This window comes from Salvia miltiorrhiza, chromosome 1, assembly GCF_028751815.1.
Source record: "Salvia miltiorrhiza cultivar Shanhuang (shh) chromosome 1, IMPLAD_Smil_shh, whole genome shotgun sequence".
Taxonomy (NCBI): Eukaryota; Viridiplantae; Streptophyta; class Magnoliopsida; order Lamiales; family Lamiaceae; genus Salvia; species Salvia miltiorrhiza.
The window spans coordinates 51,778,044-51,789,739 of NC_080387.1; the positions used below are offsets into that span (position 1 = coordinate 51,778,044).

The 11,696-nt window shown below is 39.1% G+C and overlaps 2 protein-coding genes across 4 annotated transcripts; one reads left to right on the forward strand and one right to left on the reverse strand.

Moving 5' to 3' along the window:
• Positions 1–770: 770 nt before the first annotated feature.
• Positions 771–3,917, forward strand: LOC130991876 (IAA-amino acid hydrolase ILR1-like 4). Its single transcript, XM_057916319.1, has 5 exons — positions 771–1,368; positions 1,511–1,636; positions 2,375–2,689; positions 3,072–3,200; positions 3,316–3,917. Exons 1-5 carry the CDS (start codon positions 1,024–1,026, stop codon positions 3,724–3,726), a joined length of 1,326 nt encoding a protein of 441 aa, XP_057772302.1. The 5' UTR covers positions 771–1,023; the 3' UTR covers positions 3,727–3,917.
• A 3,966-nt stretch (positions 3,918–7,883) lies between these two features.
• On the reverse strand, positions 7,884–11,203 carry LOC130991883 (glycosyltransferase BC10-like). 3 transcript variants are annotated; one of them, XM_057916340.1, is made up of 3 exons: positions 10,546–11,203; positions 9,637–10,227; positions 7,884–8,720 (listed from the first exon to the last, which is right to left on the reverse strand). In XM_057916340.1, exons 2-3 carry the CDS (start codon positions 10,162–10,164, stop codon positions 8,082–8,084), a joined length of 1,167 nt encoding a protein of 388 aa, XP_057772323.1. In that variant the 5' UTR covers positions 10,165–10,227; positions 10,546–11,203; the 3' UTR covers positions 7,884–8,081. The 3 variants fall into 3 exon arrangements, with proteins under 3 accessions (XP_057772323.1, XP_057772315.1, XP_057772331.1); XM_057916332.1 differs by having other exon boundaries at positions 9,637–10,257; positions 10,546–11,157; XM_057916348.1 differs by having other exon boundaries at positions 9,637–10,211; positions 10,546–11,058.
• Positions 11,204–11,696: the final 493 nt, after the last annotated feature.

Genomic DNA, 11,696 nt, shown 5'->3' on the forward strand with positions numbered 1-11,696 from the left:
AGAAAGTTAATGAGAAAATGAGTCAAATTGAAAGATGGTGGGTCCATCCATGAATAACAAGAGGTGGTACCCTGTACACTCGAGTGTACCGTACACCCGGGTCGTACCCAATCTGGATCTTGATCCAATTGGATTATCCTGACCCATTTTTTCTTGAAATGACACTAACACGATCTTGTAATGATACTAACACTATTTTGTTTTATAAATGACATTATTTCGAAAACAACACTAACACTATTTTATTTTACAAATGATATTATTTCGACAATGATACTAAAACTATATTGAAATGACACTAACACTTGACATTTTTAGGATAGTTCAATTAGGTTAAATCTGGGTCAGTATTCGGGTCGGGTATGACCCGGGTGTACCGTACACCCGAGCGTATAGGAAATTTTGTGGAATAACAATATGTGTAAATATGTGATAATTCAGAATAATAACTAATGAAATTATTTCTGCAAAAGAGTTGGACGAATGAAAACGACAAATTAGAACAAGTTTTCATTGATAAAAATAAAAATTGCTTTTTTCTCAAAAATTACTCCATTCGTCCCGCAAAGTTTGAGTAGTATTTTTTTCGAGTTATTCCGTCAAATTTGAACATTTTTATATGTTAATTTTTTTTCCTTTATTCTCTTTTTTACTATTTCACATATGTACTATTTACCTATTATATATAACACACAAAATACTAATTTCTTAAAATTTGTGTTGAGAAGAAATTTGTCAAGCTTGGTTGGACCGAGAAGAAAGTATAAACTGTATAAACTTTCCAATAAAAGAGACTGGAAATGAAAGCAACCAACTCACTATTGCTTCCCAAATATGAAGTGTCAGAATGAAGAGAGAGAAGCATCATGTCCTGATAAATACAAGAAGTGGCCAACAAACACTTGAAGTTCCATACGCCTATGCTTCTGTAGTTCTTTACATATTTTTCAACGGCAAAGGACTATTTCTTTTTCTTTTTCAAGAAACCAACAAGTAGCAAGCAATCAGCTTGAAGCAGTAGCCATGAGTAATTCCAGATGGGCTTTCTTGATTTGCATTGCTTTCTTATTTTTCTGCAAACCCATTTCCGCAGACTTGAATCCCTCTGAAATCCCCCCAAAATTCCTCAACTTCGCCAAGAAAGCCGAGATTTTTGATTGGATGGTGGGGATTAGGAGAAAAATACACGAAAATCCTGAACTGGGTTATCAAGAATTCGAGACCAGTAATCTAATTAAGCAAGAACTTGAAAAGATGGGGATTTCGTATAAGCACCCTGTTGCTGGAACTGGTTTGCTTGGATTTATTGGTTCAGGGCAGCCCCCTTTTGTTGCAATTAGGGCAGACATGGATGCACTTGCTCTGCAGGTTTGTCCAGATTTGACTTTTTTTACGTTGGATTATATTAGGTTGAATTGATAAATTGTACTTGAAGTGATGAGTTTGAGGTTTTGGCCTAATTTGATGGTTTCTTTGTGATGAAGTTTAGAGCTGGTGATTGCTTTTGTAGGAAATGGTGGAATCTGACTATAAGAGTAAAAATGATGGGAAGATGCATGCTTGTGGGCATGATGGTCATGTTACAATGCTTCTTGGAGCTGCGAGGATTCTTCAAGAGCATCGCAATTTATTGAAGGTTTGCTGCCCCTTGCTTGATTTGCAGTTTGGTAGTTTTCTCTGTTATAGGTTTTAGGTGAAAGAATCTCTTTCCAGATGTTTTGGAACAATTAGGAGATTCTTTAGTAGAAGGTGCTCTTGCATAATCATTGGCTATGAAATGCAGACTTTTCCCATCTGTTGATCTTTTCAAGTGCAAGTTCTCCTGTAACTCCAGCTTTGTGAATTCTTTGTTTTCTCTCATTATTGGAGCTTTTATTAGATTAAGGGGGTGTTTGGCTAAGCTTATTTTAAAGAGCTAAAAGATGTTTCGAGAGACAAGAACTTATAAGATGCAATGTTTCAAGAGCATATAAGTTGTCAAAGTATTTTGATAATTGAACTTATGAGCTAGAGAGAAAATTGTGACCTAGAGACAGAAAATTCTGAGTTCGAGGGAGAAAATTGAAGAAAGATGAAATTGAATGAGTATGTGATGAAAATTACAAATCATAGTAGAGTTATTTTGTAAAATGAATGTTGCTTACAAGATTATGTCAAAATAAGTTGGGGTTGAACAAACTTGTTTTTAAGGAGCTTATAAGCTGTTGGATAGGAACTTATTTTTCCAAACATTTTTCAAGAGCTTATAAGCTCACCCAACAGCCCCTTAGTATCCGTATATGAGTTGAGCTCGAACTGTTGCCCCTTTGTATGATTTCAGCCGTTTCTGTCATTCTATGTTCACTAGTTGTCTTGATCTACCTGGAGGCGACAGGGAACTGTTGTTCTTGTTTTCCAACCAGCTGAAGAAGGAGGCGGGGGAGCAAGGAAGATGATCGAAGCTGGATCTCTTGATGATGTCCAGGCCATATTTGGTCTCCACAACGACCCTCTTCTACCTCTTGGTCAGGTGGCGTGCAGGCCTGGTCCACTTGCTGCTGGCAGTGGCATATTTGAAGCCGAGATAAGTGGGAAAGGCGGCCATGCAGCCATTCCTCAGCAGGCAATAGACCCCATATTAGCTGCTTCGAATGTGGTAGTCAGCTTACAACAGCTTGTTTCCCGGGAATCTGATCCTCTCGACTCTCTGGTACTTTAGCTGCTTCATGTGTGCGTGAGTTGAAAGTTTATAAATATATTTAGATCTCCTGGCCTAGTTTTTCTGCTAACTAAACTTGAAGGTTACTTTTACCTAAACATCTCTTTGTATTTGTGAAAGGTAAGTATGATGTTAGCATTTCCAGAATATAAAGTGATTTGAACATACTATGCGCTTGCTACCTTAGTCAAATTTTTGACATAGCCAGTTTTCTACATATTTCGATCTTGATCCCAACATGTAAGTGAAAAGACTTATTCGAAGATTTAGTTGAGAAGCCGTGCACCTAGAAGAAGCCGTGCAGATTTGTTTAGTTCTTGAAGTTCGAGTCTCCAGATTTCATGGCTCCATTTAACACAATTCATTTCAACAGGTGCTTACAGTTGCTAAATTTCGAGGAGGAGGCGCGTTCAATGTCATTCCGGACTCGGTTACCATTGGTGGCACGTTTCGAGCCTTTTCAGTGAAGAGCTTACGGTATCTGAAGCAGAGAATCGAGGAGGTAATGCGTCAAAATAGGTCAATCTGTTTCATATTTGGTAAAATTATATTAGACTGCAATTTGTGTCTAAAGTCGCATGAAACATGTCGATGAACCCATACATATGCTCACGCAGGTCATTGTCGGGCAAGCTGCTGTGCAGAGATGCAATGCGACAGTCGCCTTCGACACGGAAGAGATGCCCATGTATCCCCCCACCGTGAACGACAAGGAGCTCCACAAGCACTTCCAACGGGTTGCAGGCGACATGCTTGGCACTGCTAATGTCACTGATTACAATCCCGTGATGGGAGCAGAGGATTTCTCCTTTTACCAGGAGCTGATACCCGGCTACTTCTTTATACTAGGAACGAGAGACAAAGCAGCACAGGAGCAGCCGGCTCTGCTGCACTCGCCCTACTTCAGTTTCAACGAGGATGCGCTTCCTGTTGGCGCCGCGCTGCATGCATCACTGGCTGTTAGATACCTTCTCGAGAGCCGGGCAGGAAGCCCTACCGATAACGGACACCGCCACGACGAGTTATAAAGTATGTCGAGTTTCTGCTTGTTTGATACAATGGGAATGCAGGTAAACATCTTTTCAATAATTCCGAGGAAGTTTGGAAGATGCAAGATAAGGCTTTGTTTGAGTCTCATTATGTAAATTTATGATATTGGCTCAGCTAACGAAAGTTTTTGATTGGTTAATGCATAAGATTTGTGGTTAGATTTGTGATATATTTGACCAGAGCCATGGCTTTCTAGTTATGAAAGACAAAGCTTATAATGAATGAGCTTTATGTAAATGGCATAAAAATCAAAGTTCGATTTATTCGTTTCTCCTTTTGACTTAAAATAAATGAATAAGAGCACCCGCATCGCGGGTACTCGAGGAGGTCCTCGAGGAGAGGGAGTGCGTCGAGGAGGGCGATGCGGCGTGGAGCTCCTCGAGGACTCCTCGAGTTATCGAGTATCCTCGAATGGGTGGAGGAGATGGCGCGTGCAATGCACGCGCCCAATTTAAAAAAAAAAATTATGAAAAATTCGAAAATTCGAATTTATATACATTCTTTTGACTGCAGCTCCTCGGTCTCAGCACCTTTGATCGACCGTTTGCATTAATTTTTTTTTTTTTTTCTCCTTCTTCTCTTCTTTAAAATACCTCACCTTCTTCCTTCTTCTCTTCACACCTCTTCTCCTTCTTCCTTCTTCTCTTCACACCTCTTCTCCTTCTTCCTTCTTCCTTCTTCTCTTCACACCTCTTCTTCTCCTACAATTTTCTCCGTCATGGATCCACACAACCCTTTCTACGATCCAAATTGGTGCCCTGATCTCTCCTCCGATTATCATCCCGATATGGGAGGAATCAACTTGGAGGAGAGCCCGCCCGAGGAGGAACCGGTGAGTGCTCAGCAGAGTGTCTCCCCACCAAAAAAAGGCGGCCGGAGGAAGGAAAAGGCCACCAAAATGAAGCACGACAAACAAAAAGTTTACCGTCATACTTACCTTCCACAGCATACGGATCTCATCGTCCAAATTTGGGCGGAGGAGACCAACGACTCGATCCGTGGGACGGATCAGAAGGGAGAGTCATATTGGGGCCGGATCCGCGAACGTGTGAACCCCATCCTCGGCGTCGACCTCGGCATCAAGCAACTTCAAGGCCACTGGTCCCGGGTGAGCGCGGATATGCGTCTCTGGGAAGCTGTTTGGGTGGAGACGCGCAACAATTGGCCGTCCGGTCATTCGGATGATATGATTCGTGAAAAGGCCCAAACCATCTTCAAGGCTCGAAGCCCACACAAGGCCTCCTTCAATTTCTGGAACGCGTGGAGAGTTCTCCGGAACAATCCCAAGTTCAAGTCGATGTACCTCCTTGGAGACGTGCATGCCTCCAAGAGGACAAAGACTACGGAGGAGGGCGGCTTCACCACCTCGGCGTCGGGCGAGGAGATCTCTTCTGCCCGGCCCATTGGCAACAAGGCGGCGAAGGCGGCGGCGAAAGGAAAAGGGAAGGCAGTAGCGTCGCATACGAGCTCGGATCCTCCACCAGAAATTGTGGAGAGGTTGGATAGGAACGACGCGCAGATGAGGGCATTCACCGCCCAGTACCAGTGGAGGAACGATATTCGGGAGAGGGAGCTCGATATGCAGCTCCTGAACACGGATACGACGCACATGACGGACGCACAACGTGCATTGCACGCGTCCATGGTCGCCGACGTGCTCAGGCGTCGTGGTCTATCCTAGGCTTTTAATTATGTGATTTTAATGATGTTTTAGGTTTTTTTAAATTTTTATGTTTTTTTTTTGGTGTTTTTAAATTTTTATGTATTTTTTTTTATGTTTTAAGTAATTTTAAATTTTATGTTTAATCCAGTATTTAAATATGCAATTTAAATTATGCAATAAAATTTAAATGAAAAACATAAAATCAAAACTAATATTATCAAGTAGGCTATCAAGGAACCCCAATGCAGCACTACCTACTCAATAACACAAACATTATCAAGTAGGCTATAAAGGAGGCTATCAAGGAGGTCCCAATGCGGATGCTCTAAGCTTTGAGCTTTATATTTTCTTTTATAAAATTAACAATGTCAATACAATTTATGAGATAAACTACTTTAATTGGAAATAGAATTGATCAATGAAACCAAACAAAGTCATAACCAAACGGCTAGAATGTTACGATTCCTCCTTTTCTAAATTAACAGTATTAAACAAAAAAATTTAAAGGTACGATTCCTCCATTTTTAAGTTGACAGTATTAAATAAAGAAATTTAAAGGTCGTACCACAGGTCGCGCACACACGTATTTTCTCGTAATTCTTAGTATGTGAAGATGTGTTACTAGGTACTCCATCTTCTCGAGAAGGGATGAGTGTAATCATAAATGCGCACACGATATCTCAAACTAAAGACATTGGACAGATTCAAACTCATGACCTCTTTGCTAATCATTTGCACAGACTCAATGAGTAATCTTTTTTTCCTAGCTAGGGGATGGTATAGTGGTAGTAGAATAGGGCTGTCAAACCTAGCGGGCTGGGCTGGCCCGGGCCTAGGCAATTTTTTGGGCCGGGTCGGGCCGGCCCAAAATTTCAGCGGGCCTCTAATATTGAAGCCCAGCCCAGCACGGGCCGTCGGGCGGGCCGGGCCAAAACTGGCCAAATTCTTATAAGTAAAATTTTAACTTATTATATTTTCAATAATCGCGTATTCACGTTTCCATCTTGAATATTGATAAATGATAAGCAAGTTTAAAAAGCATTCATATTTAAAACAAAATGCTTTTGAAAAGCAAAAGGTGAATCATCACTCATCAACTATTCACGTTTAAATCAGTAAGTTTTGCTTTTCTTGTTCATCTTTATTCTTTAGGTTGATAGCTAAATTAGAAATTATTTTAATATTAAGTACTATAATATTAAATGACTAAGTGAGGATTTAAATCCTAATTTCAATTTGCAATCAGACGACTTGGACAAACTTTTTTTGGACTTGGACTCTTGGAGGAATAATGATTAATGAATTTAAAATAGCCTATAACTGACGGGCCAATTTAGGCCCGAAAGCCCAGCGGGCTTTTCGGCCCACGGGCCGCGTGACCCGGCGGGCCGCGTGGGTCGGGCCTGGGAGGCCCGATTTTTTTTGGGCCATGGAAATTCTAGCCCAGCCCGGCCAAAACTACGGGCGGGCCGGGTCAATTTCGGCCAATCTTGACAGCTCTAAGATTAAGTAATGATATTCGAATTTCACCAATGCCTCTATAATTTGAGTAAGTCTATTGATTTTGGAAATACTCCTTCCGTTCATGAAAAATGTGATGTAATTTGAAGGACATGGATTTTTATAAATGATAAGTGATCCATCATTATTAAGTTGAGAAAGAACCCACCAAAATAAATGTGTTAAATAGATTAATTTTTGTAATTATTGAATATGAATGAAGTTTAGAATATAAGAAGTGTACCGAAATAAAAATACCAATAGATTTGTGGACAAACAAAAATAAGAAAGACCACAATTCTCGTAGACAGAAAGAATATAATTTACCCATTCTATGTGGTTTGCGGGTTATTTCATTAACGTACGTATTACCCAATGCACAACCGAATGTGGTTGTTGAGTTCCCATGATTCCATGAAGACCAAAAAAAATTATGTTTGATTACTCGAGATTATATTAACCCAAGATTGAGTGAGCCCAAAATTATCCGAGATAAACTTTGTCATAAGGGGGGAGACCAAGACTAATCCTACATCTCCCAAAATTAAGTCACATGCCGAATTCATCCAATCAAATAACATATAAGCCCACGTTTGGTTGAGTGTTTAGAGGTTGGAAAGGGATTCAATTAATTGAATCAATTACTTGTTGTTTGGTTTGTGTAATGAGTTAACCATTACCCTTACTTGAGGGTAATACAATCACTCAATTTGTTACCCCTCAAAATAGAGGGGAAACAAAAGAAAGGAAATCCCTTACTAATGACTCATTTTCATTGCTAAACCAAACACTCAATAAAAGTAATGGTTATTATTACCATTCCACTCCTTTATTTGATTCCATTTCATTTCCATTTTTCTACTTGAACCAAACGAGCACTAAGTATAATATATTATGAAACAATCTTATCTTGTCTAGTTCACCAAACCGAACACCACCAAAACGTATTTAGCAATATGCACACAATAAGACTTCATATGGAAATAACTTTTTAGTATTCAGAATGTAGTTCACTACAGGAGGAGACAAACAAAAATAACCTAGCATATCATGCTAGAAACTAGAAATACTAAATCTCACTTCTATCTGTTACACGGCTATAAACCTGTCCTCTATCTATATAAATCTCGATCCATGGTCAAAAAATGGAATCAGAAATTAATATTTCTTTCAATATCCAAAAAAATTGGACGAGTTTTGCAATAAATGGTCCAAAGCACTAGGGGCAATTTTCCGAGCAAACAAGAAACACACAGAAGTAGGCTGGTTATTGTACAAGCATGGCTTACCTTCAGAGATCTTCTTGAAGAACTCGATGGTTAGGTCGGCCTTCCCGAATGTAGCGGGGTGGGCACCGCCCCTTGACCAGTCGACCCAGGTGAGGCTCCTGTTTGCCAGCAGATGAGGGGATTCGATGCTCAGCATTGTCGAGAAATAATGCTCGTCCACGTAGCATGATGGCCTGCAGAACTGCTCGAACTTGGGGTAGTACGTGGTGTCCCCTACGATGTCCACGGCCAGTTTCCTGTTGACCTCAAACCACTGGGACCCTTTTCGCCAGTTCGTGAGGTTAATCAGGGGCGACATGTTTCGGTTGTAGCGCCCTCTGCCAAACGGGCCGGGCTCATCGAACGCGCCCATGAAGCTGAACCGGGATCTTGATATGTAGCGGTAGACGATGCTGAAGTTTTGGAGGGGAATGCAGGCCTCTGATAGAAGCACGAACCACTCGTTGGAGATATCGAGCAGTGCGTTAGCAAGAAGCCGCCTTTCAGCGTCGCACATGCTCATCATTCCCCACTCAACAACCTAAAGAAACAAAAGCAGGGATCTGAATTGACAGTCAATCTATCAAAGTGATTCACGAGTTATATTTAGTAATAACAAGATGAAAGTTGTGTCTTTGCTGCATCTATGAGACCATAGAACGAATCCGAATCCTCCATCCTCCGACTAAAGAAAATTAAAAAAAAAATGCCACCTAGTAAGATATTTTATGCAATCATATGCCAAGAAAAATCAGGGGAATTTATGAGAGCCCTATGTAATCTATCTTCTTTTAGTATTACGACTCAATGTTATCGTGGATTTATCAAGGCTCCAATCTTTTCGCCATGGTGCCTACGATCTTCTAGTTAGCTACCTTTAGTTGGGTCCAACGACACCTTCTCATCACCCACATAGGGGACATCTATTTTTTTGTTGAATTTATCATGTAGTAAGAAATAGATGCCAAATAACTATACCTGCCTTAATACATAATGTATGGAAATATGTGAATGTACTTGAAATCAGTAAGTAAGCATAATAATGAAAAACTTCTCCAATTATTTCTGAAGACTATAATCAGTGGCATTTCTGGACAAGCATTTTGAGCATCTATCTTGGTCAGAAAATGCGAAAAAACCAGACTTTGTATAATGCCAATTCCCCCTAGGTTTCATTGTTGATTCGATGAACTTGTTTTACTTTCACCTTAGCAATACAAGAAATTGAATGATAGATTATAGTTTAATTATAGCCTGCATCTTATCAGAAACAGGACATCTTTTAACCAAAATTTGAATTCCGAGACTTGCCACTTTCGGCACTTACTCATGAAGAACAAAGCACAGCATATTCAAATAGTGGAAAACATAATATGATAATGAAGGACTGAGAAACATCCACGATGACAAAAGTCTTAGCACAAGTGCTCCAAGAAACGACGAGATGAGATTAGTACCTGGCTGGGAATGTGCCTGCCATAAAAAACTGATGAGCCCTGAAAATCCGGCTGATAGGAAGGTAACGAATGAACATAGATTGAATACAGCTTCTCGTTCCCCTTAAAAAACCTCTCCCAAAGAGGCGCGAGAGGTAAATGGCCTCTGGTCAAGAACATGAATGCAATCTTGGGTGTTCGTTTGAAGGGATACTGTTTAATCTTGGGCACAAACGAAGCCCGCCAAAACAGCTCCGTGTCGTTCATCTTATGCAAAAGGTATGCAGGAGGTCTAATCCAGCTTTGTATACTCAATGGCTCCTCAACACAGGGCTGGAATCTCGAGGGAATCACAGCAACATCGTTCTGCACCTTGAGATGCCGGCTGGCGTACATGCTGAGAAACGAGACGAGTATGCCTAGTCCGAGTAAGAGCAGTAGAAACTGAAGTAATCTAAGTGGGAAAGGGCGGTGAGATTGGCTTATGGTTCTAACACTAGGTTCTTTGGCTTCCTCCAACAAACCAGAGCTCCCCACTCTTGCTAGCATCTTTAGTTCAAGAATTGATAAATTTTCCAACCTTTGCAAAATCAACCCTAATTTACAGCACCACTGCACCACCACAGAAATAAAATCACAATCCTGAAAATTCAAAAGCACTTTCTAATTAAACAAGAGCACTTTGCCAATAAACAAATTAAATAGAGATTCAACATATCATATCATATCATATCTTATTATATATGTAATTGACAAAATTACAGCTTCCCAAAAATCTAATACAAATAGTTTCAAAAAAAAAATCTAATACAAATAAGAATCAGCAATTACCAGCATATGAATATCCAAGAAATCTTATTTAACAAACCATTGTAAAGATCCCAAAAAAGCAAGAACTTTGAAATAAGCAAATAGGTTAGCACTACTTACAGAAAGCTCTGAGCTTGAAATTGAGTGCTAAAATGCTGCGAATATGAGAGGGACAATTTAAAGGCGAGATTTTGCAGCTGATTTTCTTGACAAAATTAGAACAGCAGCTGTCATGAATAGGAGCGAGAAACCCGAAAACGTAAGACGATTTCGAGCTCTGCAACAGCAAATACTGAGGTTATTTATGTTGTGACCATGCGGACCTTCAATAAATTCGGAAGGAGTGGTCAGGAAATCTAATTTATGATTCATCAAGAAAATGAGCGAAACGTTTTTGAGATTGAAACGAAACGGATTTTTCTTGGGCTACTTAATTAAATATTTGCCCAAAACGGTGAGAACTGTGGTTTTAACAAAAGCGCAGAATTCATGGGCTCTAGCGAACCCATTCCACGAAACTCATATTGATGAGAGATGTCCGACAGTTCTGGAAATAATTGAATATGAGAGAGAGAGAGAGAAACAGTGGAAGAAGAAGAAGCTAGGAGTCTAGGAGATATTGATCTGTTGTTTTGTGATTTGTCGAGAATTTGAATTTTTGGGAACAAAGATTTTGCATTTATTTATTTCTCCGCAAACACTTTTGATTTTGTCACTATTGAGTTCACATTGCGTACGACAGAGAATAATGTTTTACTCCTATTTTATTTTGGAAAACAGACAGACTACTTACTAATAGTTACGGAGAAAACAAAATGATAGTATAAGAAATGCTCACGTTCTGGTATAATAATGATTGCTTGACTAGGACTAATTTGTTAATTTTATTTAGACTTATTTGCAGTTTAATAATTTAATTTTGGGGTAGTTCGTAAATTAGACTAAAGTCAAAATTAATTAGAGAATTTTGAAGGTCATTATTTAAACAATAAATCTATATAGTCACTTTATGGCAAATTAGTTCAATAGGAAAAAAAATGATTTATTTATTTTATTTTTTAAATAAAAATAGAATTAAATTATTTTAATGTATTGTCTGTCCATATTGTATTTTTTTTTGTATTTTTTAGTTTTATTTTATTTTTTATTAGAAATTAAAAAAATTTACAAAAAACTAACTACGATGTAAACAATACAATAAAATAATTAAATCTTATTTTTATTTTTAAAAATAAGTTACATAAATTAAAAATAAAATTATTTAATAGTGG